Below are 26,133 nucleotides of genomic sequence, written 5' to 3' on the forward strand. Positions count from 1 at the left end.
CACTTGGCAGTGGTAGCTCAGGGACACGGTTAGCACTGTAACACAACTAGCCACTAATGACAGGGCTAGGCTTTAGGATTTGAGCTGCTAAAGCCAGCATTAACAGCAGTGTAGAAAATGAGCAGGGCTGGTAAGTGGTATTTGGGGAACCTGCTGGAGTTTTAATAAAGACTGCTTCTACTCTCTGCATTTGATCTGCTTCGGTCAAGATGTAAAGCAGGAAAAGAATTGGAAAAGAAAATGTAATTTTGAATGAGGATGCGTAGAAAAGCTTTGGGGTGGGAGCATTTTCTTGAAAACCAGTGGGATGTTTCCTGAGAAAACAGGTGCCCAGTTAAAAATTAGCCTCACAATGACAGAATATTTGCCAAAATTGGCATAAAGATACATCAGGAATGTTGATACACATTATAGTAATGAATAACATCCTATCCTTTGGCTTTCTTGATACATTTCCATGCTGAGAGAAGCCAATGAAGATCCGCCAGTTCAGTAGATCCTATTAGACAGCAGCAGCCCCACTACCATTGAGATATTACGTTGCATGCTAAAAGTTATTCAGAGATGTGCTTAAGTACTTTGTTAGAGAAAAGCTTCAGAAAGTAATCCAAGGCTTGCAAATAGCTCCATTAAGACACCAACAATTCCTCCACTTTATTTAAATCACTTGTCATCTTTTTTCAAGGTCTTTCTCAGTACAGCTTTTATTTTTTCTCTGCTCTTATTTTCTCTTACAGATTTTTTAAAATCATGCTTACCAGTGTACATCTTAAAGGCAGAAATACTCCATTTAAACCTAGATTAAAAAAATCATGTGTAAATCAAAACATTTTAAAGTCTTTGTTACTCTTAATGGTCTTAAGACTCTATGTAAACTTCTTATGATTTTCTTTTGCTTCAGATATTCAGCAGGAAACGTCTAACACAGCTGGATAATAAAACTTCACCCATTTGTATGTGCATGGACAAAAGGACTGTTAATCATAATCTGAAAATCCCAAAGCAGAAATAAAAATAGTGACTGGATAATCCAGCCACAAAGCGTTGTGATGTCCCAAGGCACTTAGCAGTTTTCAATCACAATGTTTTGGTTTGAGAACAGGCTCTTCATTTTAAGTCAGGAGGGTTTTCATCACTTCCTTTACATGAGGATGCCCAGTTTCAAGACTGAGAGCCCATTTATCCTCAGCACTCTCATGGCAACTCAGCTACTGCTTTCCTACAGGCTCCAGGCCATTCTGACTTTCCCTGTTTCATAAACATCAGGGTTCCCTCGCCATGAGATGGATGCATGACAGGACAGTGTCAGAGTGCCCACACAAGCACAGACTGTGTCACCATTTACTTTCAGTCTGGTCATACAGGAAAAAAGGGACAACAGTGCATGCACCTCATTGTACACTAAGCTATACTGCCTACTCTGACATAAGAACCCTAGACCTTTAGATCTACAAACAAGTACTTTCTTTATAAATACATATTTCACTTTTTTAAAGTGAAAAGACAAAAGAAGAAAGGAAAATATATTCTTATTTAGACTTCTGTATTTATTAGTATTTATGTTCCAGAAGCTGAACCAGACTGAAGGTGTGGTCCTAAAAGACTATGCAATGCTTCTGCTCTTTGGTTAGCAATCACAGTGCTCTACTGAATAATAAAGACATTATAATGGACCTGTATCAGCTGAGTACTGCTGTACTAGATCTGTTATTTGACCCTACCTGGATAGTTATTAATTACAGGATTTGTAACTCATTTAGCAAGCACAGTTGTTTGATCCAAGGCAGAGGACTTAAGGGGATGACAATTGCATTTCTTACCAGCATAGATCAAGTCTCTAGAGTAATTTTGGTCTATTCTAAGCTGCAGCCTCCACCACCTATTCTACAGAACAGATAAGGATTCACAATTGTTCCAGGCTATGGCACAACATATGGTCTTCAAACACCTGCTGGTTGGACTTGTCAAAGGCTCCATTGCAGACTGGGCACTCCAGAAGATGGCCCTGCACGTGGGCCTCGTAGTCTCTTGTTTCAATATTATCAGGAAAAATGCAATTGCATATGGGGCATTTCCTGATAGAATCCTGGAGTACAAAGGAAATGCAAACAAAGACAATTTTAAATTTGTATTTGTATTTTTCCTTCAAAAAGAAGAAAAAAAATTGCTAGTCAGATATCATCAGCTTTGGGCAAGTTTTTCTGACTTGTAATACATTGAAGTTTTCAGATGTCTCCAAGCTTCTCTAAATAACACTTAAAACTCCTATATGGCACAAGTCAACGTTTGCAATACAAAATAATAAGGTATTTAGCAGTTGCTCATTCTGACATTTGATGCTGCCAAAAGCTGTTCTTTAAAGATTAAGGTGAACAGAACTTCTCTTCCCTGACATGTTACTAATTCTACAGACTAAGTGTACATGGTTCCATTTTACTGTCCATTATATTACCAGGACTAAAACAAAAAATGGACAACCAGCTACAGAACTGAACTTGGTGCTTCTCATTTTCAACTACTGATTTTTGTCTGTATGTCACTCATTCATGTCCATTCATGTCTCCTTTACTTACTATTCCTGTGCCTCTTGTCCAATTTGCTCCTGCAGCTGGGGAAAAAAAGAAGAAAAAGTTCATTCAGCCACTTCAAACGATTAACAGTGCAATAACTAACATGTAATAACAGTGTCAATAACTAATAATTCTTGAAATGTGAGGCTGTGGCTGTGGATCTAAACCTCTACATTTAGGTCTATAGAAACTGGACATAAGCTACAGAACTCGCTGTCCCACTGACAAAGGAGCTAGGTGATGGTTGTCTCTTTCTGCAGTAAATGACAGACTGCTGATGACTTAAACCAGCTCTTAACATCTGGCAGCATTTTGCAGCTGCCAAATCACCTGCAAACATGCAAAGCTACACAGGTGCTGTTAAGAATGCATTCTCCACAGCATCCAATTTGAAAGGGAGGACAGTTGGCTGAGACCCTTACTGCCGTGTATTTGTGGTATCAGACAGAATGTAAAGTATTCTCACCATGATATGGATTTCCAAATACAAAGCCTTCAGGAGCTGGAACAAAAGCTTGGGCTTGTGAAGCAACAAAAGAGGAAGAAACGTCTCTAGGCTGAGAGAGATGCCTCAGGAGGGAATCATTCTCTTTCCTTAATAGCTGCAAAGGGACAGAAGGGCAAAATTAATTTGCAGGAGCTCAGGAGACCAATTCAGTGACAAGTTACACACTGAACTAACACAGCTCTTCTTAAACCAGAGTAAAAATTGCTCTTCAGTTTTCAGATAGTTCAGTCTTAGTCCTGCTTGACAGAAAGTGAAGAAAGGAAGTGCAAGGATCTATTCTGTGGCCTGCTCAGGCAGACAGGATGACTGCAATAGAGTAATACATTTTAAAAGACAGAAAAGAATCTTGCAGTTGTAAAGGCACAGGTAGCAATCTGTTTGGTGGAGGGGTCAGTGGAACTGAACACTAATGGACAGATTTGTGTCATATTCAATGCGTGAAAAACGTAAGGACTTGTGACAAGTTCTCACCTGATTTTCCCCATCAGATTCCTTCTTTTTTGCTTGCAAAGCCTGAAACAAACGCTTCTGCTCTTCCAGCTCTTTCATTAAGTCACTGTTTTGTTGCTATGAAGGAAGAGTGTTATTAGCCAAATTGTGGGACACTGGCAAACAAAAAGATGACAGCTTCAAGCACTGTTCACGCATACAGGCAGCTTCTAACTGCATTTATTCCCAACAATTAAACCTCTTCAAACAAGAGTCTTAGCATTTTGTAGATTTTGACCTAGGGCAACTCTGTGTCACCAACCACTTAAGCTCTGTATTTTCATTACAGCATGAGAGGATGATGTGACCTCCAGAGGGGATGCACAACACGTCAAAGTGAGAGGTTAAAGAAAAGGATTCTACCCTGGCAGGTAAGAGCCCTCCAAGGTTGACACATTTCCTGGTACTCTGACATCTGCATTGACTGTGGATAGTATCACAGTCCTCATTAAAAGAATGAGAGGAATGAATCTGGGATTAAATCTTGGATTAAATCAGTAAATTACGTAAGCTAGAGTCCATAGGGATTCTGCAGTCATTCTCAAAGTGTCACTGTAAGAACCCTGAACATTTGGCATCACAGCAGAGGTAATCACATCTATTTTAGGCACCTCATTTTTGAAGTCAGAGGGGCTTAAAGTAAATGTCAACTCCCCTAAACAGACACCAGCAAATTCTATACAATATAGCAGAGCTCTGTACTCAGCACTTTTGAGACACTCCCAGAAATGCTGGACACCTGTTCATTCTGCAGACGAAGCGTCAGCTTGGCCTCTGATCCCTTCAAGTGCTCCAGGCACAGTTTAAGTTCTTTCTTTTGCTCCTCCTGATCAGAATTCCCAGAGTTTCACAGGTAGAGTTGCAAAGAGAAATCAAAGAAAGAAGATGTCAGGTCAGGAATGTGAGGCAGAACATTAAACTACAGAATAGAAACTTTATATTGTAAAGGCTGTTTCATGGCATTCTGACTATATTCCATCTTTTCATCTTTTTTCATTATTAAATGGCAAATCTACAGTAGTAAAAATGAGAAAGGGACAAAATGTAAGCATACAGGAAACCAGCAAGGTTGCTGCCTTTCACCAGTTACTCATCGGCTTCCTTTTGGAGCTAAAAGCAACTGCAGATAGTCTAGGCAGGTTGAAATTGTTTTATTTATACAAGTCTCCACCCTGAAACTTTTGCCTAGTTGTAACAATTTGCCATCAGCTAACTATCCATTCTGAATTCCCACCTATCTGCTTCATCAAAAAAGATGAAGACAGAGATTGAATTTTCTTGCTACAGAGAATCAGAATTATGAAGTCTACTTAGACAGGCCTCTCTTCCAAAACTAAAATGTATGTGTGTGTACTACAGGAATCTGCAAGGTGGTGTGTTCACAGAAATACCTGTGTGGACACCCATAGCACCATAGAGATTTCTCCTTGTCATGAAACCTCCTAGACTTTTCCTAAAATTGAACTGTATTTCTATGTAGTCACTGCAAAGGACACCATTCAGCTTCTTCCCTGGCTTCCCCAAGCATCCTAATATTCAGGGAAGGTTTTACCTTTTGAGTAATAGTCATGCATAACTGGTTATTCTCTTCCTTTAAACTTTCACACTGCTTAGTCTTGTCATGGTCCAAACGAACCAGCTCTTCAATTTCCTTCTCATAACTCAGAAGTTGAGACTAGGAAGAAAGAAGAGTGGGCAGCAAATGAATACAAACAGTTATGACTGAGAAGCACAGGATCTTTTAGGTGCATGAAGCAAACCTCCAGAACCTGTGGCTGACCATCAGAGACTGTCCATAAAATCAAAGGAAGGAAGCTATGTGTTTTCTACCTGCAGTTGATCGACATGATCTAGGGCTGTTTTTAGTTTGGTTTCCAGATGTTCCTTTTCAGAGGTTACATTCTGAATTTGCTCCTTGAATCTGTTCAAAGCAAGGCAAAACACACCACACTTTCACAAGTGGAAACTTAATCCACAACAGCAAGATGTTTGCTTACATGGAATCCTGTTTAAATTGATCTTGAAGATACACTTACTGGTGCAGTTCTGCCTCTCTGCACTCATTCAGCTCCTTCAGGTGTTTATTTTCCTGTTTCAGGGAATTCAGCTCCAGCTCCAATTTTTCAGTGCTGCTCCTAAGGGACTCCAAAACATTTTGTAGCTCCTGAAAATCAAAAATGAGGTCAGTAGGAAGAAAAAAATGGGACTCAGGCAATAGACCTCCTCTGCACTGGAAGTGCAAAATGCAATGCTTCCAGGCAGCCCACATGAAGGAGGAAAATCTCTCCTTTGTATCTTTCAGACCCCGTTTTGTTTACACTAAGCCCTGAGCAAAACTGAAAGAGAAAACAGGAACATTAGGGAACAGGGCTGGGCTGGAAATTTCTGGAGAGCCTACCAAACATTTTTGAATATGTTCCTGAACCCCACCTCTGATGATGCCTCTTGTTCATCACTGTTATTATTGTAGCAGAGGTGTTGTGCCCCTTGTTAAATGATTAAACAGATAATACAGGAAGAAAGCACTTCCATTTTCTCCCAGAAGCATACAACAGAGCATGATCTGACTCAGACTTTTTACCTTATCTTTCAGAATTAAAGCTTCTGACTTCATATATGAACTTTTGTTGTACCTGTGTCTTCTTGAGGTCTTCCTGCAGATCTGTATTTTGTTTTTGGAGACTTGCACAGTTGGCTTGCAGCTCCTCATTTTCTTTAAGCAAATTCTTGTTTTGTTGTTCAATCTCTTCCACTTCTCCCTAGCAAGCAAAGTTGTTTAGTTGTAGTGGAAGCATAAAAAACCACTATGCTCCAACTGCAAAATAAATGTGCCTGGCTTCACAGCACCTCAGTTATTGTCCATGTGCACACGTTTACTCCCATCTAATGGAAGGCAAATAAAAGCAAAGCAAAGGCAGGAAGAAGAAGGGGACGAGAGGATACACACCTGTGTGGTAACCACCAGAATATCATCCTCAGTCTCTGCTCTGAACTGGAAAGGCACACTGGCTCCACGGATCATACCATCCTGGTCAATGTAGCAGAACTGGTAATATTCATCATCTTTGGGCAGGTAATAAGCTTCAGACAAACACAACAACACTCAATATGCAGCTTCTAATTATTTGAGTCTCTTAACTATCTAGCACAGAAAGTCAGAAGCTAGCAAAACAGACATCTTCAATACTGTTCCTTCACCATTGCTAGTTCTTCGTGATAGGGATTGGAACACAAACAAAATCATTCAGACAGGATTGCAGAACCCAGTAGACTTGAAGTAGTTCTTTCAAATCTATTAGGCTGGTGGGATTTGAAATTTACCAAAGCACATTACTAAGATATTCTGTAATTCTGAATATAATACTTATTAGTGGCAGCAATGATTTGATGTGTGCATGCCTGTGTGTGCACCTGCACATATATACCATGAGTGACCCAACCTCCCAGCCCACCTTTGAACTGGATCTGTTGCTGCACAGCAGTATCACCACGGACATCACTGGGCCGAGGAGCCCACATGAATGTGTAATATTCTCGGGTGGTTTTCCATCCCACCTGCAACAGCAAAATTCTTGTAAGGGATTACATACTTCACGTTTATCCTATGGCAATTGGACAGTATTACTACATAGACCAGCTGCTGGGAGGACTTTTGTAACAAAATCCTGACTTCTTAAGAGTTGCAATCTATGCATGAATCAAAAATCACCAGTTTATGCCTTATTCTATGGAATGTGTTAGGTAAGTGAGGGGAGCACTGAAGTAGGAAACATTGGAAGAGATGGTGCCAGTATGGTCTTTAATGCAATTGTTCTTCACAGATTCTGTGTATCATGGTCTGTTCTGTTGGCCTTGAAGCTGTTGAAGTAACAACAGAGTTCTGGCACTCTGTCCCTGAGCACAAGAAAAATGTTGCATGACACAAGGTTATCACTGAAAAGAAATTCTTTACCGTGTTCTACCAAAACCTTAAGACCTTTCCTAATGGTGAAGTATCAACTAAATGCCAAACAATGTGTTTCTGTCAGAAGCTGCCTAATGGTACTTGGTTGCACAGTATTCACTTACCCGGAAGATGCCCACCCAGTCCTTCCCACGAGGAACAATGTTGTGTGTGAGAGTATAGTGACAGGTTACGTCTGCTCCAGGAACATAAAATTTCTCCACGTTGTTAAAGATGACCTGGGAGAAGTGGCCGCTGTCTAAAATGACAGCAGAAGTGGGAGGTTCATCTGAAGTCTCATCCATTGTGGAAGTCTATGAGAGGAGAAAGCATAATGTAATTATCTCATCTCCACGTGCTGCCAGTATAATCGTGTCCAGGAAGGATACGAAGAGGAACAGTTTGGAGTGACAGAGCTGTAAGGTCCTCTACACATGGACCAATGTTTATCAGCAAGGCACAAGGGAACACTGGAGTCCCTACTGCTGTGATGAGCCTGCTCCTTAAATTCAAGACAGTTTGAAGATCCTTTTTAGTAACGTAAGACTGACCACTGCTTCCCAGCCACAGTGCCTGGAACTCTAGGGCTGCCCATGTAATGCAACAACCTCTCTCCTGCTTGGGACCCCATAAGCCAGACCCTGCTGACCTTCCTACAGATCGGCTACACAGAAGAGAAGCAGCAAAGCCTTCTAGCAGCAAAAGCACGCATGCATGTCTGCTGGTGGGATTCAGTGCCTGGATGCAGCAAAACAACGCATCCTGCTGGGGAAAAAAAAATGAAGAAGTATTGTTTTTCAGCAAAAATGACAGTGATCTTGCAGAAAAGCAACCCCAATGGCCAGACAGGCTGTGCTGATGATACAGCATGCAGTCCATTTCCAGGAAGTAGAGGAGAAAGACATCTTACTAAAATGAAGTTTGTTACATGAACAGTTTTGAAGCAGTGCAGGAAGAGGTCCTGTGAGGCTGGATCCATCAAGGCAATGGTCACAGCCCCACCTTTGCAGATGGCAATAAGTAAAGGTCAGCCCCAGCCCACAGCCGAGGTAATGAGATAATTACACCTCACACAGAGCAATATGGAATATACAACACTCCCTCTGATATTCACGGCCCAACCTCTTTCTGGGGATTTTTGGTTGATTTCCTTTTGCTGTTGTTTTCTCCTCTTTGTAAGCTGCAGCATTCCAAAAATGCAATCTTAGGAAGAGAATGCTCTGACAGCAGCTTTCTGATACTTATAAACAGGAAGGAAATCAACTTTCTACACGGGTAAATAGCAATAAGACAAATGGGAAACTTTTAAAGTAAAATAAGAGATTCAGATGAGATGTCAAGGGTAATTTATTCACTGAGAGGGCAGAAAGGTGCTGGCCCAGGGAAGGGCAGACACCCTACCCCTAGAGGTGTGCAAGGCCAGCTTGGATGAGGCCCTGCCCATTCTGATGTAGTGGTTGGCAGGGGGGTTGGCATTATGTGATTTTTGAGGTCCTTTCCAACCCAATCCATCTCATGATTCAACAACAACAACAAAAAACAACGAAACCCTTCTTAAGTGAGGCTGATTTCCAGCTGCAGGCAGGAAGCTGATGTGCCAAGTTACATGCCACGGGGGGGTGCCCTGACTGCAGCCCCTGTTAGCATCCCTACGTAAGACGTGGGGTGGAACGGGGTGCCGCTCCCAGCTCCACCGGCCCAGAGTCTGCACTCACTGCCGGGAATCGAATGTGAAAGCATCTCACCAGTAAGCGAGCCCCGTCCACAATCAGCCTTCCACCCTGCACTGAAAAAAAAGCGGAGGGAAGGAAGAGGGGGACAACGGGATTGCAGGGCATCCCCAGGACCCCACACCCTGTCCCGGCTCACTTACCGACAGGCACGGCTGGAGAGCTCCGAGGAGGAAGCGGAGCACCAGGAAAAGCAGAACGCTCCTCCGCAGGCTCTGCCGCCCCGCCCAGGGTCGCCTCCCCAGGCTCAGCTCCGCCTGCACTGCTGGGATTTGTAGTTCGGTGCCGCGGCGCCAAGGACCGCCTTCGGTGCGGGGTGCTTCGCTAAGCAAAGCCGCGCTTCAATAAAACACAAGGACGAGTTTCAGTGTTCGAAGGGACCTTTATTTATGGAACAGGAAACAGCAGCGGCCGCAACAGCCTCCGGTGTACCGGAGAGCAACGTGAGAGGACGGCCGAGCCCGCGCCGCAACGACCGCCATGTCCATGGTCAGCTCTGTGATTCGAGGAGCGGCCCGCGCGCCTCATGATCCTCTGGGAGACCTCCAGGCCGCCAGCCAATCGCAGAGCGCGTAGCGAAAATAACTAACCAATGGAGGCCCGCATCGTAACACAGTCCTCCCGCCCCATGCTGCTATCCCGGATGCTGGTGGGAGGAGCTTGCCTGACCTCGGCCAATGGGGAGCGAGGATGTTGTCCCAGAATGCCGCGCGCCGCGTGTAGCGGTAGCCAATCGGCGCGGAGGACGCTGGGGGACACGGCAAGGTGAGCGGGGTGGGGGCGCGCTCTCCCTTCACAGCCACCGCCGTCGCAGCCCGGAGTGGACGCCGCGCAGGTGGGGTCCGTGTGCGGCCCCGGGGCTTCGAGCGGCACCGCGACCTTGGTCTTGGCCGGTGGGGTGTGCCTGGCCGGGACCGTACCCTTTGATGGGACTGTGCTGTCCCTTTGCCCCGTCCGGGACTCGGTTGTGCTGAGGTGGTTTTGGGGTGTTTAGAATGAGGGAAGGGAGAAATGCGGATCTCTTGATCTGTGGGGTTGGGCCGCGAGGAGGATGTGGCAGCACTGGGATTCCTAATTCCTTCTTGTCGTTATTAGTAATAGGTAAAGCAAGATGCAGACGACTTCTTTGGCTCTTCTCAGCTCTCCGGCTCTGGTAAGAACTGTCTGCAGAGGGGTGTAATGGTGCTTAGTGGGGCCGTGTGGGTATGGAGGCTTTCCCCATGGGGCAGCGATCAGAACTCTGGGCGGTCCTGGCTGAGAGAGGGTCCCACAAAGCCATTTTACACGTGGGTAATAAAGGGGGGGGAACAAGGTGACCTCTGGTGACTGCAGAGTGATGCCCACTGTCCCTGCAAGCATTTGTTGGGCTGTGAGCCCAACAGCAGTGTGAGATAAGCAGTTATCACAGAGATGTCATCCTTTTGTCACAAAATACAAGCTAGGAATGAAACCTCTGGGGTTGTGATAATGGCTGAGCTGTGAAGTAACAGCTGTGATCCTGCAGCTTGTGACAGCATTCCTCGTGGGCTGCATCCAACTGACTAGAGTAGGAATGCTCTAAATTTGTCTATGCTTTTTTCAGTCTTAAAACATTTCGAAAATTTTCTAACACTGTTCTTTTCTCAGAATTGATGAGGGTGCATCTAACTGTAGGAATTAATGATCTGTTTTGCTTCAGTTCCGGTGCTGCTCCAGGGCTCTGGCCAGGCCCGTTTCAGTGTCTGTGTTCAGCAGGCCTGAGGCTCAGGCTGTACAGGTAAGACTCTTTTATGTGGTAAATTAAATTGGCTCCTGTATTTCAGTGCTTGATGTCTTGATGACTCCTCCAGAGGTGGAGGAGTAAGATTTTTACATCATCAGAACGGCTAGTAAAGGGATATAGCTTCTAGCCCAGACCAGTGGTAGCTGAGCATTATTTTTTGCTCTGTCCTGAGTAGATTATAAAAGGTGAAAATATGTTGTATTAAGATGACTTCCATATTGATGATTCAATGCCATTAACCTGTTTTTCATGTATCCCACAGCCAGCTGGTGTGTCCTATCCACAGCTGACCCGCCGTGAGTTCCAAACTAGTGCAGTTTCCCGGGATATTGACACTGCTGCTAAGTTCATCGGTGCTGGTGCTGCCACAGTTGGGGTGGCTGGTTCAGGAGCAGGTATTGGGACAGTGTTTGGCAGCTTGATCATTGGCTATGCCAGGTAAGTAAGATGCCAGGCTGGCTTGCATTTATTCCTTTCTAGCGCTAAACTTAGAGGAGAGGAGCTTTTTCTGGTGCTTATGTTCTACTCTATATGTGTAGCGTGTAGAAGCATTCCTCTCTGGAATGTAAAAGGAATGTTACACTTCATCATTTCATTTAAACAAATAAGAAAGTGCCTGAACTGTTTAAATCCACCCTATACTTACTATTGGATGATGCAGAAGTTCTGTGGAGCTCTGCCTACTCCTAGAAGGAATGAAACACTAGTCATCAATGGCAACTGGTGCTTGGTACCACCAGGGCAGGTGAAATTAGCTTTGGGGATTTCACATAGCTACTGAAAATCGTTAAACCCAGGGAAAAATCATGGCTTTTCAATTCCAGATGGTGGCTAGCTGCCATAAATCTGGTTCATCCTCCAAAGCTTGATGACTGTATGGCATAATCCTGGCTTTCTGTGATGTGATTTGGGGTCTGGTTTATTTAGTTGTGTTTTGTTTTTCTCACTGTGGGTCCTTTTTTTTTTTTTTCTTCCTACCTTCACTTTGTTGTTTTTCGTTCCCCCCCCCCCCCCCCCCCCCCCCCCGTATACATGCAGGAATCCATCTCTCAAGCAGCAGCTTTTCTCCTATGCCATCCTGGGCTTTGCCCTGTCTGAGGCCATGGGGCTTTTCTGTTTGATGGTGGCATTCCTTATCCTCTTTGCCATGTGACAACTTCTGGCGTGGCTGCAGTTTCCATCACTTTGTCCTCGGCGGTTTGAGTCTGCTTTCATCAGAGCGTTCCAGACTGACAATTAAAGAAAATATTTCTCTAAATAAAGTGGTGGCTTTATTATTTTTTTTTTTCTTATGTGCTGTTCCATCATTGGGAAAGCCATTGGGGGATGTTGATATATTAGTTGAAGAGGGTAATATTCTGGATCTAGGAACACCTACTGATAAAGCAGTGGGAATGTGAAATGGTGGCAGCAAGAAGGAGAAATGAAGTCAGCCAAATAAAAGGGGATGTCCTTGAACAGCTCAAACACTGTGTCGGATTTATTCAGTGATCCCAACAAGCATTGCTCTAGTAAAGCAAATTCTTACATTTGAGCTGACAAAACATTACTATCTCCACATAATATTACTGAAGATTATGGTATTGAAAAGGTGATGGGTACAGGTGAGTGTACAGAGTGTATTAAAGGAGTTTGGATTATAAAATGGCATATGTCCTTGTGCAAGTACACAAGGATATACGTTACAGTACCATCTGAGACTTCTTTAACGAAGAAAGAAAAATGGTTTCAAGGTCACACTGTTCATAGGCCTCTTCAAAGCTTTGGTTTAAGCACAGGACCACAGACAGTGTTATTTCTTTCTCAACAGTTGCATGCCTCAGCTGTTTCAGAGTTTGGAGCACACTGAGCAAGGAGAAGTTCTGAGGTCTAAGCTGAATCTTAGACCCAGTGTAAGACAGCTGTGCCTTTAAGGAAGGTAACCATGTGGGAAGCTAGTCTGGTTATCAGCTTTAGGTAATTGAATTAATGCAGTGTCTGTGTATACTAAAGCCTCTGAAGCGTGGTTGGGACATGCCTGGGGACATGAATATCAGTAACTTCTCTGTTCCTTTGTAACAGCTGCTTATGCAGTGTGAAAGGAGTTGGAGAAGGGTTTTGATTTCTGCCCAAAAACAACAAACAGACAAACCCATTCTGGACACTGCTTGGAGAAAAGGATCTCCAGGAAGAGCCCACACGAAACCCACTAGCTGACAAAGAGGAAAGGTTCTATATGTTCAGAGAGGTTGCCAGGTGGGGACAAATACATAATTGCTCAAAGGAGAGGACCCTGTTCTCCATGCCTGGATTTCTTACTCCAGCTGAGGTTTATCTGTTTTAAATGTTAACCATGCTGGACTGCAGTAGCAGAAACCCTTGCTGATAGAGAGGATGATGCACAGCTTAACTTGTGCTTTTATGTTTCCTTCAGTGAGAAGCTAAAGTGCATCACAGACAGCTGTGAGCTGGAGAGGGGCAGATTTCTCTTGAGCATGGGGGAAGCTTATCTGTGCTCCCTGTGAAGTGTGGGGGTAAAACTATCAGTGAAGGTCCCTGGGAACCTTCAGTTAACATGGTGTAGTTGGCAGTGTGTCAGCTGCTCACCTGTACTCACAGCACAGTGCTGTGTTACCTGACCTTTTCTGGCATGTAATCTGATTGCATTTCTTCTTTACGTCGGTCTTTTGTGCGTGAAATGGATTAAACCAGATTATTTTGTGTACTCTGGTGTGGCAGCAGTGACCTTGGGAGTAAAATGGTTCAGTGATGGCTGCTCGGGGCCGTGCTCAGCATCTCTGTAGCAGCTGCTTCCCTGCTGAGCCTCAAAAAAACTCCCATTTCCACGAGTCAGACTTCACTGCCTCTGCAGTCCGCCGGCACAGCAGGGGGCGCTGTTGCGCAGCGACGCACAGCCTATTGGGAGGAGAGGGCGGTCTCCGTGGAAGGGCCCCTCTGGTACCGACAGGAGACTCTATGGCAGCTGGGGGAGGGGGGAGTCAGCGCCGGTAGTGGGAGGGCAGCGCGTAGGAGGTGACGCTCTGGGCGGCGATCGGTGGAGGAGGCGCGAGGTGGTGGCCGCTCTGGCCGACCGACTCGTTGGTGCGGAGTCCCGGAAGCGGCGTTCTCCAAGGCCGGGCGCGGAATGGCGGAGAGTCCGGCCGCCGAGGAGGCGGCTCCGGCCGCGGTGTTGGCGGCGGCGGCGGCGGGCAGCGGTGGCGGCGGCACCTCGACCAGCTCTGGCGGCGGCGCGGGGAACCCCGGCGTTTTCATCCCCGCCGAACTGTGGGCGGCCGCTGGTTTCGGCTCTTCTCCGGCTGCTTCCAGCGTAGCTCCGGGAAGCGGCGGAGCTCCCATCGCCGCAGCGGCGGCGGCGGCCGCGGGGGCCGCGCTCCTCACGCATTCCGCCTTCTGGGACCCCACGGTCAGCGGTGACTGGGACAGCGAGCGGCCCAGCTCGGCCTGCCTGCTGCGAATCAAACGGTGAGCGGGCCGCCCTGCCCTCCCCTCCCCCGGGGCCTCCTCCCGTCCTTCCCCGGCACGGAGAGCTCCGACGGAGCCCCGCTGTCCCGCTCCGTGGCTGTGCGGGGCCGCCCGGTTTCCTCAAGGGCGCCGGTAACGGGGAACCGGGGCAGCGCCAAGGGGTTCAGCCGGGTTTGGGGCTGGGGACGGGTCCTTGGGGTCATCAGGACGGATCCTGGCGGTCGCTGGGGAAGAGTAGTCTCAGGAGAAACAATGGAAGGGATCGGCCTCTGTATCAGGTAGCAGCCGTAGGATAACGGTGATGGCATTATGTTGTGCCAGAAGAGGTTCAGGTTGGGTATTAGGAGAAATCTCTTATCCAAAAGAGCAATGAGGCGTCGGCACGCAGGCTGCACGGGGAAGTGATGGAGTTGCCGTCCTTGGAGGTGTTCAGGAACTGCAGAGATGTGGCACTTGGGGTCATGGTTTGGGGGTGGGCTGGGCTTGGTTTTATGGATCTGAGAGGTTTTTTCCAACCATAATGATTCTGTAATTCATTACCGTGCCCAGGGGCTCTCTTAGGTGCAGCCCCAGGGCTCTGTGCTCAGGTGTTTGGGTGAAGGCCACACTCCCTCTGGGATATCCTCCTCCTCCTGTTGCTGTGGCCTTTGGCAGCCACGTTGTGTGGCACGCTGCCCTCATCCTGCCCTCAGGATTGCAGCGTGCTCAGTGGAGATGCTGTTAAATAGGAAGGGAATGAGCTCCTCTGCTTCCATCAGCAATCAAGTTGAGTTTTGCAAGATGTTATCCTAAACCTGCCGGTAGCAATCCTTTTTCCTGGTTGGTGCCCACCCATTTGGCTGCTGTGACTCTTTAAGAATCATCTGGTTAAACCTGGTATGTCAATAGCCTTTGATACCGTGAGCAATACGGTCTTTTATTGTTAGAGATATTGGCACTGTTACAGCAAGTTCTTCCTCTTCCTTCAGAGCAGTATTGCTGCCTGCCAGGCTCTTGCTCATCCTTGTTCTGTTGCTTGTTCTAGAGCTTGTCTAATGTCTTCCAAAGATGGCACCAGATATTTTGGCAGTTTTCCATCCAAACACCAAAAGCAATAAACTTCATAATGCTAAGTAGGAAGGCAAAGCTCTCCTGTTGTTCTCAAACTCGTTCTTGCCCTGAAACCTCTCTGGACTCTGGTTGCTTCCTGAACAGGTCTAGTGGTAGCTTGTCCCAGAGTACAGTGCAGCACTGATTGTGGTGGGGAGCTTTTTGGCAATAAAAGGTGATGGGTGGTGTTTGGTGTATTTGTAAACTTGTTATTTTTCATTTTGTTTAGTCCAGGAAGTAAAACCATTGTAATGAAGTTGTGTGTGTGTGTCTGTGCTTCCTAATAGCACTTGAACCAACTGTCTGATTAAAACCAAACTTGACAGAGTGGTTTTTGGACACAGTTCAGTCACTGTATGTTGGGGAAAAAAGTGACTTGGTCTGCAGAAGGGACTTTGTAAATAGTCCAAGTGTATGGAGAGAAAACAGAGAGGTAAAGTTTCCTGTTGGGTGACAACATTCACCAATGAGAGCTTTTTTGTGCTGACCTTAGGAGAAGCTTACTGTTAATTCCTAGGTGCTGGAGTTGATTCAGGGTTAAAAAGCAAGACAGCAGGTAGCCAAGGTGCTGAGGTCTGATGCCTCACTGATTCACTGAATGCTGCCTGTGCTCTTCAACTATTGTTTAAGATAAGAGAGCTCAGCCAGGAAACAGTCAGACCAAAGGAGAGCATCTACCACTTGGAGTTGCAAATTTCCATCTTAAAAATCTGTCCCTTTGCATCTCTACACAGCTTTGTCCTCTAGAACATTCCATGCCTCAAGGACTGATGAACACCAAGGGAGATTTTGACTAAATTCCTGTTTCCTTTGTTGCAGGGATATTATGTCCATTTACAAGGAACCGCCCCCGGGAATGTTTGTTGTGCCTGATCCCCATGACATGACCAAGGTAAGAGACACTTTGGAATGGGTTCAAGTTCCCACTCTTCTGTGTGTTGCTTTTGGTGGCTGCTCTGAGGATTCTCCCAAATGGTGTAATCCCTTCTCTCAAAACAAGAAGTCAGGGTGAGTCCTGTAAGAGCACAGTGCAGCTCTGGGTTTTTTTGGTGACAATCTGGGCTGCATTTAAATGGAAGGAGGATGTCAAGGAAAAAATGGTTTTGTGGAGAGATACCATCCCAGGAACCTGGGAGTTTCCACAGATAAAGACAGTCCTATGAACTAGTGGAGTGCCAACCCAGCTTGTTCTTTGCCCTGCAGATGCTTGAAAAGAATCACTAGATTAGCTCTATGGAAATCTGTTGGGCATGGGGTTTGTGAGGGGCTGGAAATGAGGAACACCTGTCAGTCACTGGAAATGCTGAATTATATGTAAGTCACCTATGGAAGGCAGAGGTGTTTAACTGTTATGACCTGGCAGTGGGATTTATCCCTGCGCCCAGATGCTGTCTTGCTGTGGAGCTGCCTGCCTGGCTCTCACAGGTAACAGCATCCCTGTCCCAGAGAGGTGGTAGATACCCTGTCCCTGAAGACAACACCTGAGGTCAGGTTGGACCAGGCTGTGAGCACCTGATCGAGCTGTAGGTGTCCCTGTTCATTGCAGGAGAACTGGACCAGCTGGCCTTTACAGGTCCCTTCCAACTCAAACAATTCTACGAGTTCATGCAGATCTGACCTGCGTAGCTACTCCCATCACATCACCTCCAGCACATCTGTTCCCTAGGGCCAGGTGTGTCTCTTGCCTCTCCTGCCCCAGTTCTTCCCCTTCTGGCTGCCTGGCTCTAGGGATTTTCCAGGATAGGGAATTGCCAATTATGCCTGAGAGAGTGCAGTGATCTTGGAGGCTGGTGTTGCTCAAACAGTGATCTTGATCCAGTGCATTCCTTGGCTGATGCTACTTTTCTCCAGCCAGTGTCACCTCATCTGGCTGTGCTGGATTCTGAGAAAGCTCTGTGTGTCTGTGTGTGTGTGTGTATGGGGTTGCTTTGGTTTCTCCTCTGCTGCACACTTCTCTCACCCCCTTGACAGACTTGGCACTGCCTTGATTCCCTCAGTGTGAGCACCTGCCTGGCTTAGGGCTCTTGGATTTTTGGAGATAGTGCAAAAGGGAGTGTCTGTGTGCAGACAGCTCAGACCTTGGGCATTTTGCTGGAGCTCTGACCTCCCTGGGTTTGAAGGCTGAAAAGTGCCAAAATGCCCTTCAGCAGAAATGCGGGTTTGTAGAACAGCAGCCTTGGGGTTTTTAACTAACATCCTAGGTGGGTAAGAGGATCATTGAAGGAGATGGCTTGGATCACTTCAGGAGGATGGAAAAGGAGGAAGCTTCCCTAATAGCCCAATGGGAGCAGATTTCCTGGTATGCAATTGAGATTTTTGAAGGTAATTAGCGAGGGGAGCATGGGGTCTTAATTTCAGATCCTGGCAGAGGTAATTAAATGATTGGTTTCAATAAAACCAAATCAGCATGAGACCATAAAATTGAGGAATGTTCTAGTTTTGGCAGAAAATCTGCCTTTTTTTCTTGCTAAAATTAGCCTTTTTTTTTTTTTTTCATATTTGAAATCTTTTTAAAGCAGAGCTCACCAGCTGAACTGTGATTCAGTCCTCTTTGGACTGTGTTGAGATGTATGGGAGGCAGCTGCCGTGGACTGTGGCCAAACCTCACGTTGGAAACCTGCTCTGCACATTGAGTGTGGCAGAGGGGAGAGAAGGGTGCAGCAGTGGCTCTGGCTAAGGAGGGAAAGAGGGGGGGTTGTGTATGGCCTGCACGTGGCGTGTGCTTGGGGAAGGTGCCGTGTCCATGCCTGGGTGGAGGTATTGCTTGCCTTCGGTTGGCTTTGTTGAGGATTTGATGGTGCTGCACAATGTTGAAGTGGTGCGCAAGATGGGCTTTTGTTTTCCAGATTCATGCATTGATCACAGGCCCATTTGACACGCCTTATGAAGGGGGTTTCTTCTTGTTCCTGTTTCGCTGTCCTCCAGATTATCCCATCCACCCGCCAAGGGTCAAACTGATGACAACGGGCAATAACACAGTGAGGTTTAACCCCAACTTCTACCGCAATGGGAAAGTCTGCCTGAGTATTCTAGGGTAAGAGGAGACTTTGGCTGTTTTGGTGGGAAATCAGGAGGTAGCCACTGGCTGCACTGTGCCTCGCACATCTTTCTCAACGCTCTGTGCCCCAATCTTGCCCCAGACATGCTTGGATGCACCTCTATGCTTCTGTAAAGTTATGCACTGGATCAGAGTCGTAAAGCAGCACAAATTCCTCTTCTGAGCTCAGAGTCTAACTTGTCTCGAAAAGCATCTGAGAGCAGAGCAGGGGAAGCATGAAGTTCAGTGCATACTGTCACTTTTCTGCTTCCCCTTGCAAAGCCCTGGCTTGAGCGCTGCCTTTCTTCTGCTCTTGCTCTTTGCAAGCTGATCCTTAATGCTTTCTGAATGCAGGTTTTCGTGGTTTTAATTTCCTCCCTCTGTGTGGGTTTAAAAATAAGTAAGATTAAAAGCCTCTAAGAACTTCCTTGAAAGCCATTTGAGTGCTCTGGGCTTCCACCTACATGTAGTATGTGAGGCTGGGTAGGTCTAATGATTTACAATCCCTGCTCCCATGCTGCCTGTTCCAACAGGCTCCACTGCTGCAAATGCTTGTTACTCACATACTTGGTTTTTAAACTGAGTCCTGGCTGATTCAGTGGCTTTTAGGCTCTACCAGAGGGACTCCGGCTGTAGTGTGATACTCCCCACCCCAGCTGTGATGGTTTTTCAGTTGCAAGTAAGAAAGGGCTTTTGCTGAGGCTCTAGACTGGTGCAGGTAGAGGCAGCCAAGTGGGGAAAGGGCAGCGATGGCTTGAATTGCTGGAGGGGTTTCATCAAACAACAGGAATCTGAGCACAGCTGTGGTTATTGTCTTTGGGATGGTTTCAGCAGCACCATGTCCCTTTTGCTAAAGTTGATTCAAGTCACTGATACTCATCTGCTGGTCCAGGGCTGGGTGAGAGATGCAGTGTGCTGGGAAACATTTTCCTCAGCAAGTGAGCCTTTCTGATCCAGTGAGCTGGATGCCAATGCCTGGGAAGCACTGAGGTGTGCAGGGCTTGTCTGAAGCTCAGGGGGCTGAATGCCCAGCAGCTTCCACGCAAGCTGCCTCATTGCTCATGTACTGTAGCCTTGGCATGGAAGCTAAATTATTGAAGAGTGAACAAACAGCCTCAGCCTTACCAGCAATGGGAAGCTGTGAATGAATTTAGGAAGAGCATATGTGGGTCAGTACATCCTTGTTCAGCTCCCAGGGAAGCAGCTCCCTATCTGGAGCTCGGATATTAATGGCAAGTAGCAGTTCTGACCTGTTGTTCTGTGCAGAGGTTTTTGCTACACCACACATATTAAAGGAGCACCTTCTTCCTACAGCAAGGCATCCATGAGTGCTTTTGGTGGCAGACCTTGTGCTGTCTGCATTACAAACTGCCCAAGTAATGGTCTAGTTTGAGTCTGCAAAGTTAGATTTAACTTCTTAAACAGTTGCAGTTCTTGACTTACTGTAGTGTTGGCAGCATGTGTTGCTTCAGGGTGCTGTACAAGATTACAGCCATAGCTCTGAAGTGCACCGAGAGGTATTTGAAGATGGTACTTTTCCTCAGCTCACCTGTGATTCCCTCTGTGTGTTAGCTGTGAAGCTTCCCAGCCTCTTGCATGGCTCAGGTTAATGCTCTCATTTGACTGAGAGAATAAACTGCCTTCGACTTGGAAACTTTCTCAGTGTGCAGCGCTTTGTCTTTCTGTAGCAGCTGTTACTTCTCCTGTCACATTTCTGTAAGGTGTAGATGTGTTTTCTGAGCTTTCTTATCTTTGATATTTGGAGAGATGGTTGTTGCTGGGCTGATCCTGCCTTGTTAATTGATCCTTTTCTGTTTTGATGCTTCAGCACTTGGACCGGGCCTGCGTGGAGCCCAGCACAGAGCATCTCCTCAGTCCTCATCTCCATCCAGTCTCTGATGACTGAGAACCCGTATCACAATGAACCTGGCTTTGAGCAGGTGAGAGTTGGAGATGGTTCATCTTTGGTTCTGCAGCAATTTCTCCCTTCACTCCACACCTTGACCTGGTAACGAAACACATTCTGGAAATGGGGACAAAGCAAGGCTGTGTCACTTGGCTTTCTTTCAGTTTGCTCTGCCTCTGGTCAGAGCTTGAGGGGGGGGGAATTACAAAGCTCTGAACTGGAGGCTGCTTAGCTCTCATAGAGAAAAGTAACAGAAGAAGAAAAGGTGTTTCTCTGCTATATGACTCCTGATGCAGCTTCTTTGAGACACACTGTCGTGTAGAAACCAAACTGCTCAGGTTTTCGTGGTTCTGGCATCCCAGAGAGAGGCAGCTTTCTGTGCCAGCTATCAGCTGACTTGCCTCCCCAGCTGTGTGAGTCCAAGACTCTGTAGATGTAGAAAATGGTGCCAGCTTTTTTTTTTTTTTCCTTTTTTTTCCTCCTGTATAAATTAGCTCAGCATACACAAAACAGACAAAGCTGTAGTGGGTTCATGCACCAGTGAAATTCATCAGTCTCGAGGGAGAGACGAAGAGTCATTCCAGTAACATGGACTCACTGGCCCAAATTCTATTTCCAGGAGAGGCACCCTGGGGACAGCAAGAACTATAATGAGTGTATTCGGCATGAGACCATCCGAGTAGCAGTGTGTGACATGTTGGAAGGAAAGTGTCCCTGCCCTGAACCACTACGGTATGGAAAGGAGGCAGGGAGGGAGCATAAGAAAACGGGTGTGGGGAAACAGGTTAAGATTCTCTGGTTGCTTTTCCTGACATCCTGAGAGGTGCTCCAGAGAAGAGAAATCTTTAAATCGTCCTGTTCTAGTGCAAAGTGGTTTTGTTTCTTCTGTAATGGATGACTGCATCTCTGTCATGCCCAGGAGCTGTGCAATGATCAAAGCTGTGTTACTGTGCACAGTGGCTGCATCCTCTGATTTGTGTTTGGGAAGAAATGTGCCTTCTTTTAGAGGGGAAAAAAAAGAACATTTCAGACAGAGAGAAAAGCACAGCTGTTGTAGAAACACGTGCAGGGTCTGTTCAGCTGCAGCAGTGCTGCAGTTTGTTTTGTTCTGTGTCCTGCCTCGCTGTACCCAGTTAGTTGTCTGGCTTGAGCTGTGCTGATTACATGACTGTGGTTCAGTGGGATGCTGTGACCCTGGATGATGCCACCATTGTAATACTGTCATTCTCTGTTGACTCTTTGCTCTCTGATTATGTTCAGGGGTGTAATGGAGAAATCCTTCATGGAATACTACGACTTCTATGAAGGGGTGTGCAAAGAGAGACTTTATCTCCAAGGTCAGACGATGCAGGTGGGTAGCAGATGATTTTCTTGTCAATTCAGGACTTGGATTCCAAATACACTCATAGTGGCAAACAGTTGCACTGTGTGATGTGCAACATGGGGTGGATCTGCACCTTTTCTATCAGCTGTGTTTCAACCACAGTTTCTATCTGCTGTGGTTAACTCAACTCTGAGTTAACCATGGAACTCCTGTGAATAAAACACTAACTTTCCTGAGTTTGGAGTATGCACACAGTGTTTTCAGGGCTGTGGGATTCCTCTCAGTGCTGGACCTGAGCCACACTCAGAGCAAGCAGATACTTATAGCACTGTTTAAAGAAGTGCAGTTTGCTTTCATGTGGATTTGGTGTTAAGCAGGGGAGGCCCATATAGTCTATGCAATACTGATGGCAGCTGAGCTCTATTGCATCATTTTCTTGAGGTGCTGGTAAGATTTCTTTTTCATGGATTTCTTTGCTGGTACAGATAGGAACTTTTCTCTGACACTTGTCAGAGTTGTTCTGTAAGATGCAGTTGAAAGTGGCTGACTGAGGCAAAAGTATCTGGAGGAGGAAGGATTAGGGGAACAGCGACAATATGGCAAATACATCCAGACAGGTTGAACAAAGGAGCTCATTTCTGTAGGAAAATAGACCTTACAGAATAGACTGCCAAGCTATTTGCATCTGAACACGTCTTCCTCCCTCATCAGGCACCTCTTGTCTGACTCATTGAGAAATATCACTGTTAAGGAAAGATGGAGGTGTTTGATTTAATGATCCAGTGGCTCTGATCTGAGCCCTTCTTTCCTGTCAGTGCCATCACTGACTGTGTAATTCATAACATGAAAGCACTCCTGAAGCAGGAAGGTTCATGTTTGGAGCGAGAAATTCCTGAAAATGAGAAATGAAAATGAGAGCACTGTGCTGAAGGCTGTATTTGGTGAGATCAGAGGATTGTCAGGTGTGATCAACTCTTGTTTCTTCTTCAAGGAGCCAGAGCTGGGTTACTTCTGAAGAACACGATGGCTTGGGACTGCTGTGCTCAGTCTCCATAGCTGGTGACTACCACAGTCTGTTTTCTGCTCACGTAAATAGCAGTGCAGGGAGTCTGAACACAGTTTGCTACTGTTATCTCCACTGCTCTGTATTTGAAATGAAGTCACTCTAGACAGATATAATATTGGTTCAGTGCTTGGCAGATGTGCTGTCTTGTTAACTCTGGAGCCACGTGGGACAGGTGAAACTTCACCACTCCTTCATATAGCCCTGATAATTGCCTTTAACATGGAATAGGGATAAAAGCAGGAAGTGTTTAAGCAGCTCAGCATCTTGATTTAAAATGTGGTTTCACAAAGGGCAAGCTGTGCCTGATGACTCTGGTGGCCTTCTACAACAAAATGACTGCTGGTGGGTAAGGGAAGAGCAATTGGTATCAGTTTGGAGTTTTGTGAGGCCATTGACATGGTCCCATTGATCACAAGGTGGAATTCAACTCTTTGCTGGCCAGTTACTGTACAGCTTTCTTTAGACCATTATCCTTCTGGCAAGAGGTGTATATTAATGCGTTCATCTCTGGTTTCCTTCCAGGATCCTTTTGGAGAAAAACGAGGCCACTTTGACTATCAGTCCCTATTAATCCGTTTGCAAGGAATTCGGCAGAAGGTGCAAGAGAAACATCAGCAGGAGAATACAGAAATAGACTCTGAGAGCAGCTCCTCTGAGACAGAGACAGACACTCAGGGCTGCTCCAAAGCTTAGAGCTGCGTTACCAACGGAGAGGCCAAGCCGTGGGGATGTTCTGTCTTCACACTAGAGTACCCCTGACAGACTCAACAACCAAACCAATGCCAGAGTGGAGAAAACTGGGGGATATCTTCTGTCTCCTTTTACTGCTCTGGTGGATAACGCTGAACGAGAAGACTTCATGCTAGACAAAGCCAAGCTTGTGACAGGCTACTCTTACAAGGTACTTACTCTACTAGAAATCCGGAGCATGTGGCATCAGGTTATTTTTTGAAAAACATCTACACTGGTTATTATTATTATTATTATTATTATTTTTGTCTCCATTTGATTAAAGAATGAGATGTAGACTGCGACTCCTCTTTACAGCTTTTCTGTTCCTACAGTGAGGCCTTCCCTGGGGCCATGCTGAACATGGAGCTGTAGCTGTGGGAGCGCTTTGATGAGTCTGGGGTATGACATGGCTCAGGCACTGTGTGCCTGGATGAAACCTTTTTGTGCAGACTGGGAGAGATGGAGCCTGTTTGCTCTGTAGAGCCCATCTACCCGATGTCTTTCTTCTAGACACTGTTCTAGACAGACCAAAGATAAAGAGCAGTGGTGGAATCTGGGCTCCTTTCTGAAAGCTTTACACAAGCCTTGGGTGACTTCATCCACTGAGATTTCAGGCACAAAAGGGGAGGATGAAAAGGCAAGAATCTGTACATTGAGTGCAGGTCTGTTCATCGTGGTGTTTTGGGGAAGGGGAAGGCGAGAAAATCATTGGTTCAGAGATAGGGGAGCACTAAAAAAAAAAACCCTAAGTCTTGTTTGTGTAACTCTTTAAGGTTTTGATTTGAATTTAGTATTCTAGAAGTGTTTTATTCTGGCTGCTCTGAACAGAGAGCTGGTTTGTTTCCTTCACTGAAGTACTTTTTGCTTTCCATCTCTCCAGTCAGTGTAATATTTCATTTTCCTCCTGCCACCTCCCTCCCCACAGCAACCATCATTGCTCAGACTGAAATGCTACGATAAGGGGCAATTTAGCTCAGGAAGCCACTGTTTCTAGGTGGAGCTTTCCAGAGGTGTACACTTAGTTACTGACTGAAATTCCTTTGCCAAACTTGGCCAAGCTCAACGAGTGTTGTAAAGTTAACACTTCAGTACTTTGAATGTTTGAAATGGCAGCTTCTTACCATGAGCAAAAGCAAGGCTGGAGGAGAGGTGTGTGCTGGCTGCAAGTGCAATTACGTCAAATATGTATCCAGTGCAACTTGGGTGGAGGTGAATAAAAGCTTCTCCATGTGAAAGACCCCGGGGATGATTGATGGAAGCAGTAAAATGTTTTGTTGGCAAATAGCTTCATCCACTTTTTTCATGAGGATGCTGATAGAAAGCTGAGCACAAAGTTGCACGTTGTCCCATTCCCTCTCCCCCAGCACGGCTCTGCTGCATACTGGTGGTGGGAGAACATTCAGTGCAGTCATTCTTGTTCTAAAAGCAAAAAAAGCACGGGAGGAAAAGCCAAAAGACCCCTGCCATGCACTGCACAGAAAGGCATTGTCCTATACGTCACTGAATTATTTTCAGTCTCTGATTTATATTGGCTCTTGCAGAACTTAGAAGCCTGCGCACTGCTCTCTAAGCAGCTCTGGAAGGTGGAAACGTTTGTGAACTGTAAATGTGCCATTCAACAAGTAGGGGAACCTTTCCTCCCTTCTAGCAAGCAGCCTCCCCTGGGTCTGTCACTGGTATGAATTAGACTTTAACCTTACCTTCCCTCAAGGGAAAGCTAAACTTACATAGGACTCACTCAACACATACACCAAAAGAGAGTAAATAAAGCTGTGTTCACCTTCAGATAAGGTCTCAGGGAGGCAGCAGGGTCTCCTGAGAAATCATGAGCAGTATGCTACTTTTCTGCCTCTGTAATCCTGTTGTAAATGTCACGTTGTTTGTCACCATTCAGTAGCATTGTGGATAGAGCTGTGACTCTGCTGCCTTCTCAAGGCAGAGCTGGTTCTGAAATCTGTTTGCGATGCATGTGGCATTACCATCCACCCATACAATGAAACAAGAAAATGCCTTATTGTGGACACTATTCACATAACTAGCATGTGGCTGTAAAAGAGAAGTATTAGTTTTCTAGCTCTAATGTTGTCTGTCCTACCATTTCTGAATGTTTCCATTTCAAAGTGACAATCCTCAAATGACTGCTTTAGGCAGAGATGTTTTAGCAACAGATTTTTAGACCTAACTGAGTCAAAAATATATGCACAAGAGTCACTCTAAGATACCTTGTTTATATACTATTGTACATAAGATTTTTTTTTGTGCAATAAAGTTTGTTTTGGCAGAATCTAGACTGTGGTTCTCCTTGGTGGAACGACGACTCATTCACAGGACAGAGGGCTGCAGCACGGTTTCTGAGTGGCTTTAGAAGCATCACTGCAGGCAGCAAGAATCTTTAGACAGTCATTTTTGCATCCTCCATGACTGCAGTTGCAATACTTTTCCTCTTGATGGGAGGAGGTAGCTACCATTTGCAATAAGTAGTGATATTTCCACTCACAACAGAGGAGAAAATCCC

The 26,133-nt window shown here is 45.9% G+C and overlaps 3 protein-coding genes across 7 annotated transcripts; 2 read left to right on the forward strand and 1 right to left on the reverse strand.

Moving 5' to 3' along the window:
- Positions 1–1,377: 1,377 nt before the first annotated feature.
- On the reverse strand, positions 1,378–9,672 carry CALCOCO2 (calcium binding and coiled-coil domain 2). Of its 3 annotated transcripts, none has more exons than XM_048927024.1 (14): positions 9,384–9,672; positions 8,160–8,272; positions 7,636–7,824; positions 7,020–7,122; positions 6,515–6,648; positions 6,201–6,326; positions 5,604–5,731; positions 5,398–5,488; positions 5,120–5,242; positions 4,307–4,393; positions 3,550–3,645; positions 3,037–3,172; positions 2,574–2,608; positions 1,378–2,086 (listed from the first exon to the last, which is right to left on the reverse strand). In XM_048927024.1, exons 3-14 carry the CDS (start codon positions 7,813–7,815, stop codon positions 1,904–1,906), a joined length of 1,422 nt encoding a protein of 473 aa, XP_048782981.1. In that variant the 5' UTR covers positions 7,816–7,824; positions 8,160–8,272; positions 9,384–9,672; the 3' UTR covers positions 1,378–1,903. The 3 variants fall into 3 exon arrangements, with proteins under 3 accessions (XP_048782981.1, XP_048782980.1, XP_048782979.1); XM_048927023.1 differs by having other exon boundaries at positions 8,160–8,275; XM_048927022.1 differs by lacking the exon at positions 8,160–8,272 and having other exon boundaries at positions 9,384–9,669.
- Positions 9,673–9,929: 257 nt separating this feature from the next.
- Positions 9,930–12,279, forward strand: ATP5MC1 (ATP synthase membrane subunit c locus 1). Of its 3 annotated transcripts, none has more exons than XM_048926627.1 (5): positions 9,930–10,005; positions 10,336–10,393; positions 10,919–10,996; positions 11,265–11,440; positions 12,041–12,279. In XM_048926627.1, exons 2-5 carry the CDS (start codon positions 10,352–10,354, stop codon positions 12,153–12,155), a joined length of 411 nt encoding a protein of 136 aa, XP_048782584.1. In that variant the 5' UTR covers positions 9,930–10,005; positions 10,336–10,351; the 3' UTR covers positions 12,156–12,279. The 3 variants fall into 3 exon arrangements, with proteins under 3 accessions (XP_048782584.1, XP_048782583.1, XP_048782585.1); XM_048926626.1 differs by having other exon boundaries at positions 9,959–10,075; XM_048926628.1 differs by lacking the exon at positions 9,930–10,005 and adding an exon at positions 10,111–10,215.
- A 1,718-nt stretch (positions 12,280–13,997) lies between these two features.
- On the forward strand, positions 13,998–26,056 carry UBE2Z (ubiquitin conjugating enzyme E2 Z). Its single transcript, XM_048926890.1, has 7 exons — positions 13,998–14,464; positions 16,373–16,445; positions 18,400–18,587; positions 20,419–20,530; positions 21,116–21,228; positions 21,757–21,847; positions 23,409–26,056. Exons 1-7 carry the CDS (start codon positions 14,127–14,129, stop codon positions 23,577–23,579), a joined length of 1,086 nt encoding a protein of 361 aa, XP_048782847.1. The 5' UTR covers positions 13,998–14,126; the 3' UTR covers positions 23,580–26,056.
- Positions 26,057–26,133: the final 77 nt, after the last annotated feature.

The sequence above is a fragment of the Lagopus muta genome, chromosome 25, assembly GCF_023343835.1.
Source record: "Lagopus muta isolate bLagMut1 chromosome 25, bLagMut1 primary, whole genome shotgun sequence".
Taxonomy (NCBI): domain Eukaryota; kingdom Metazoa; phylum Chordata; class Aves; order Galliformes; family Phasianidae; genus Lagopus; species Lagopus muta.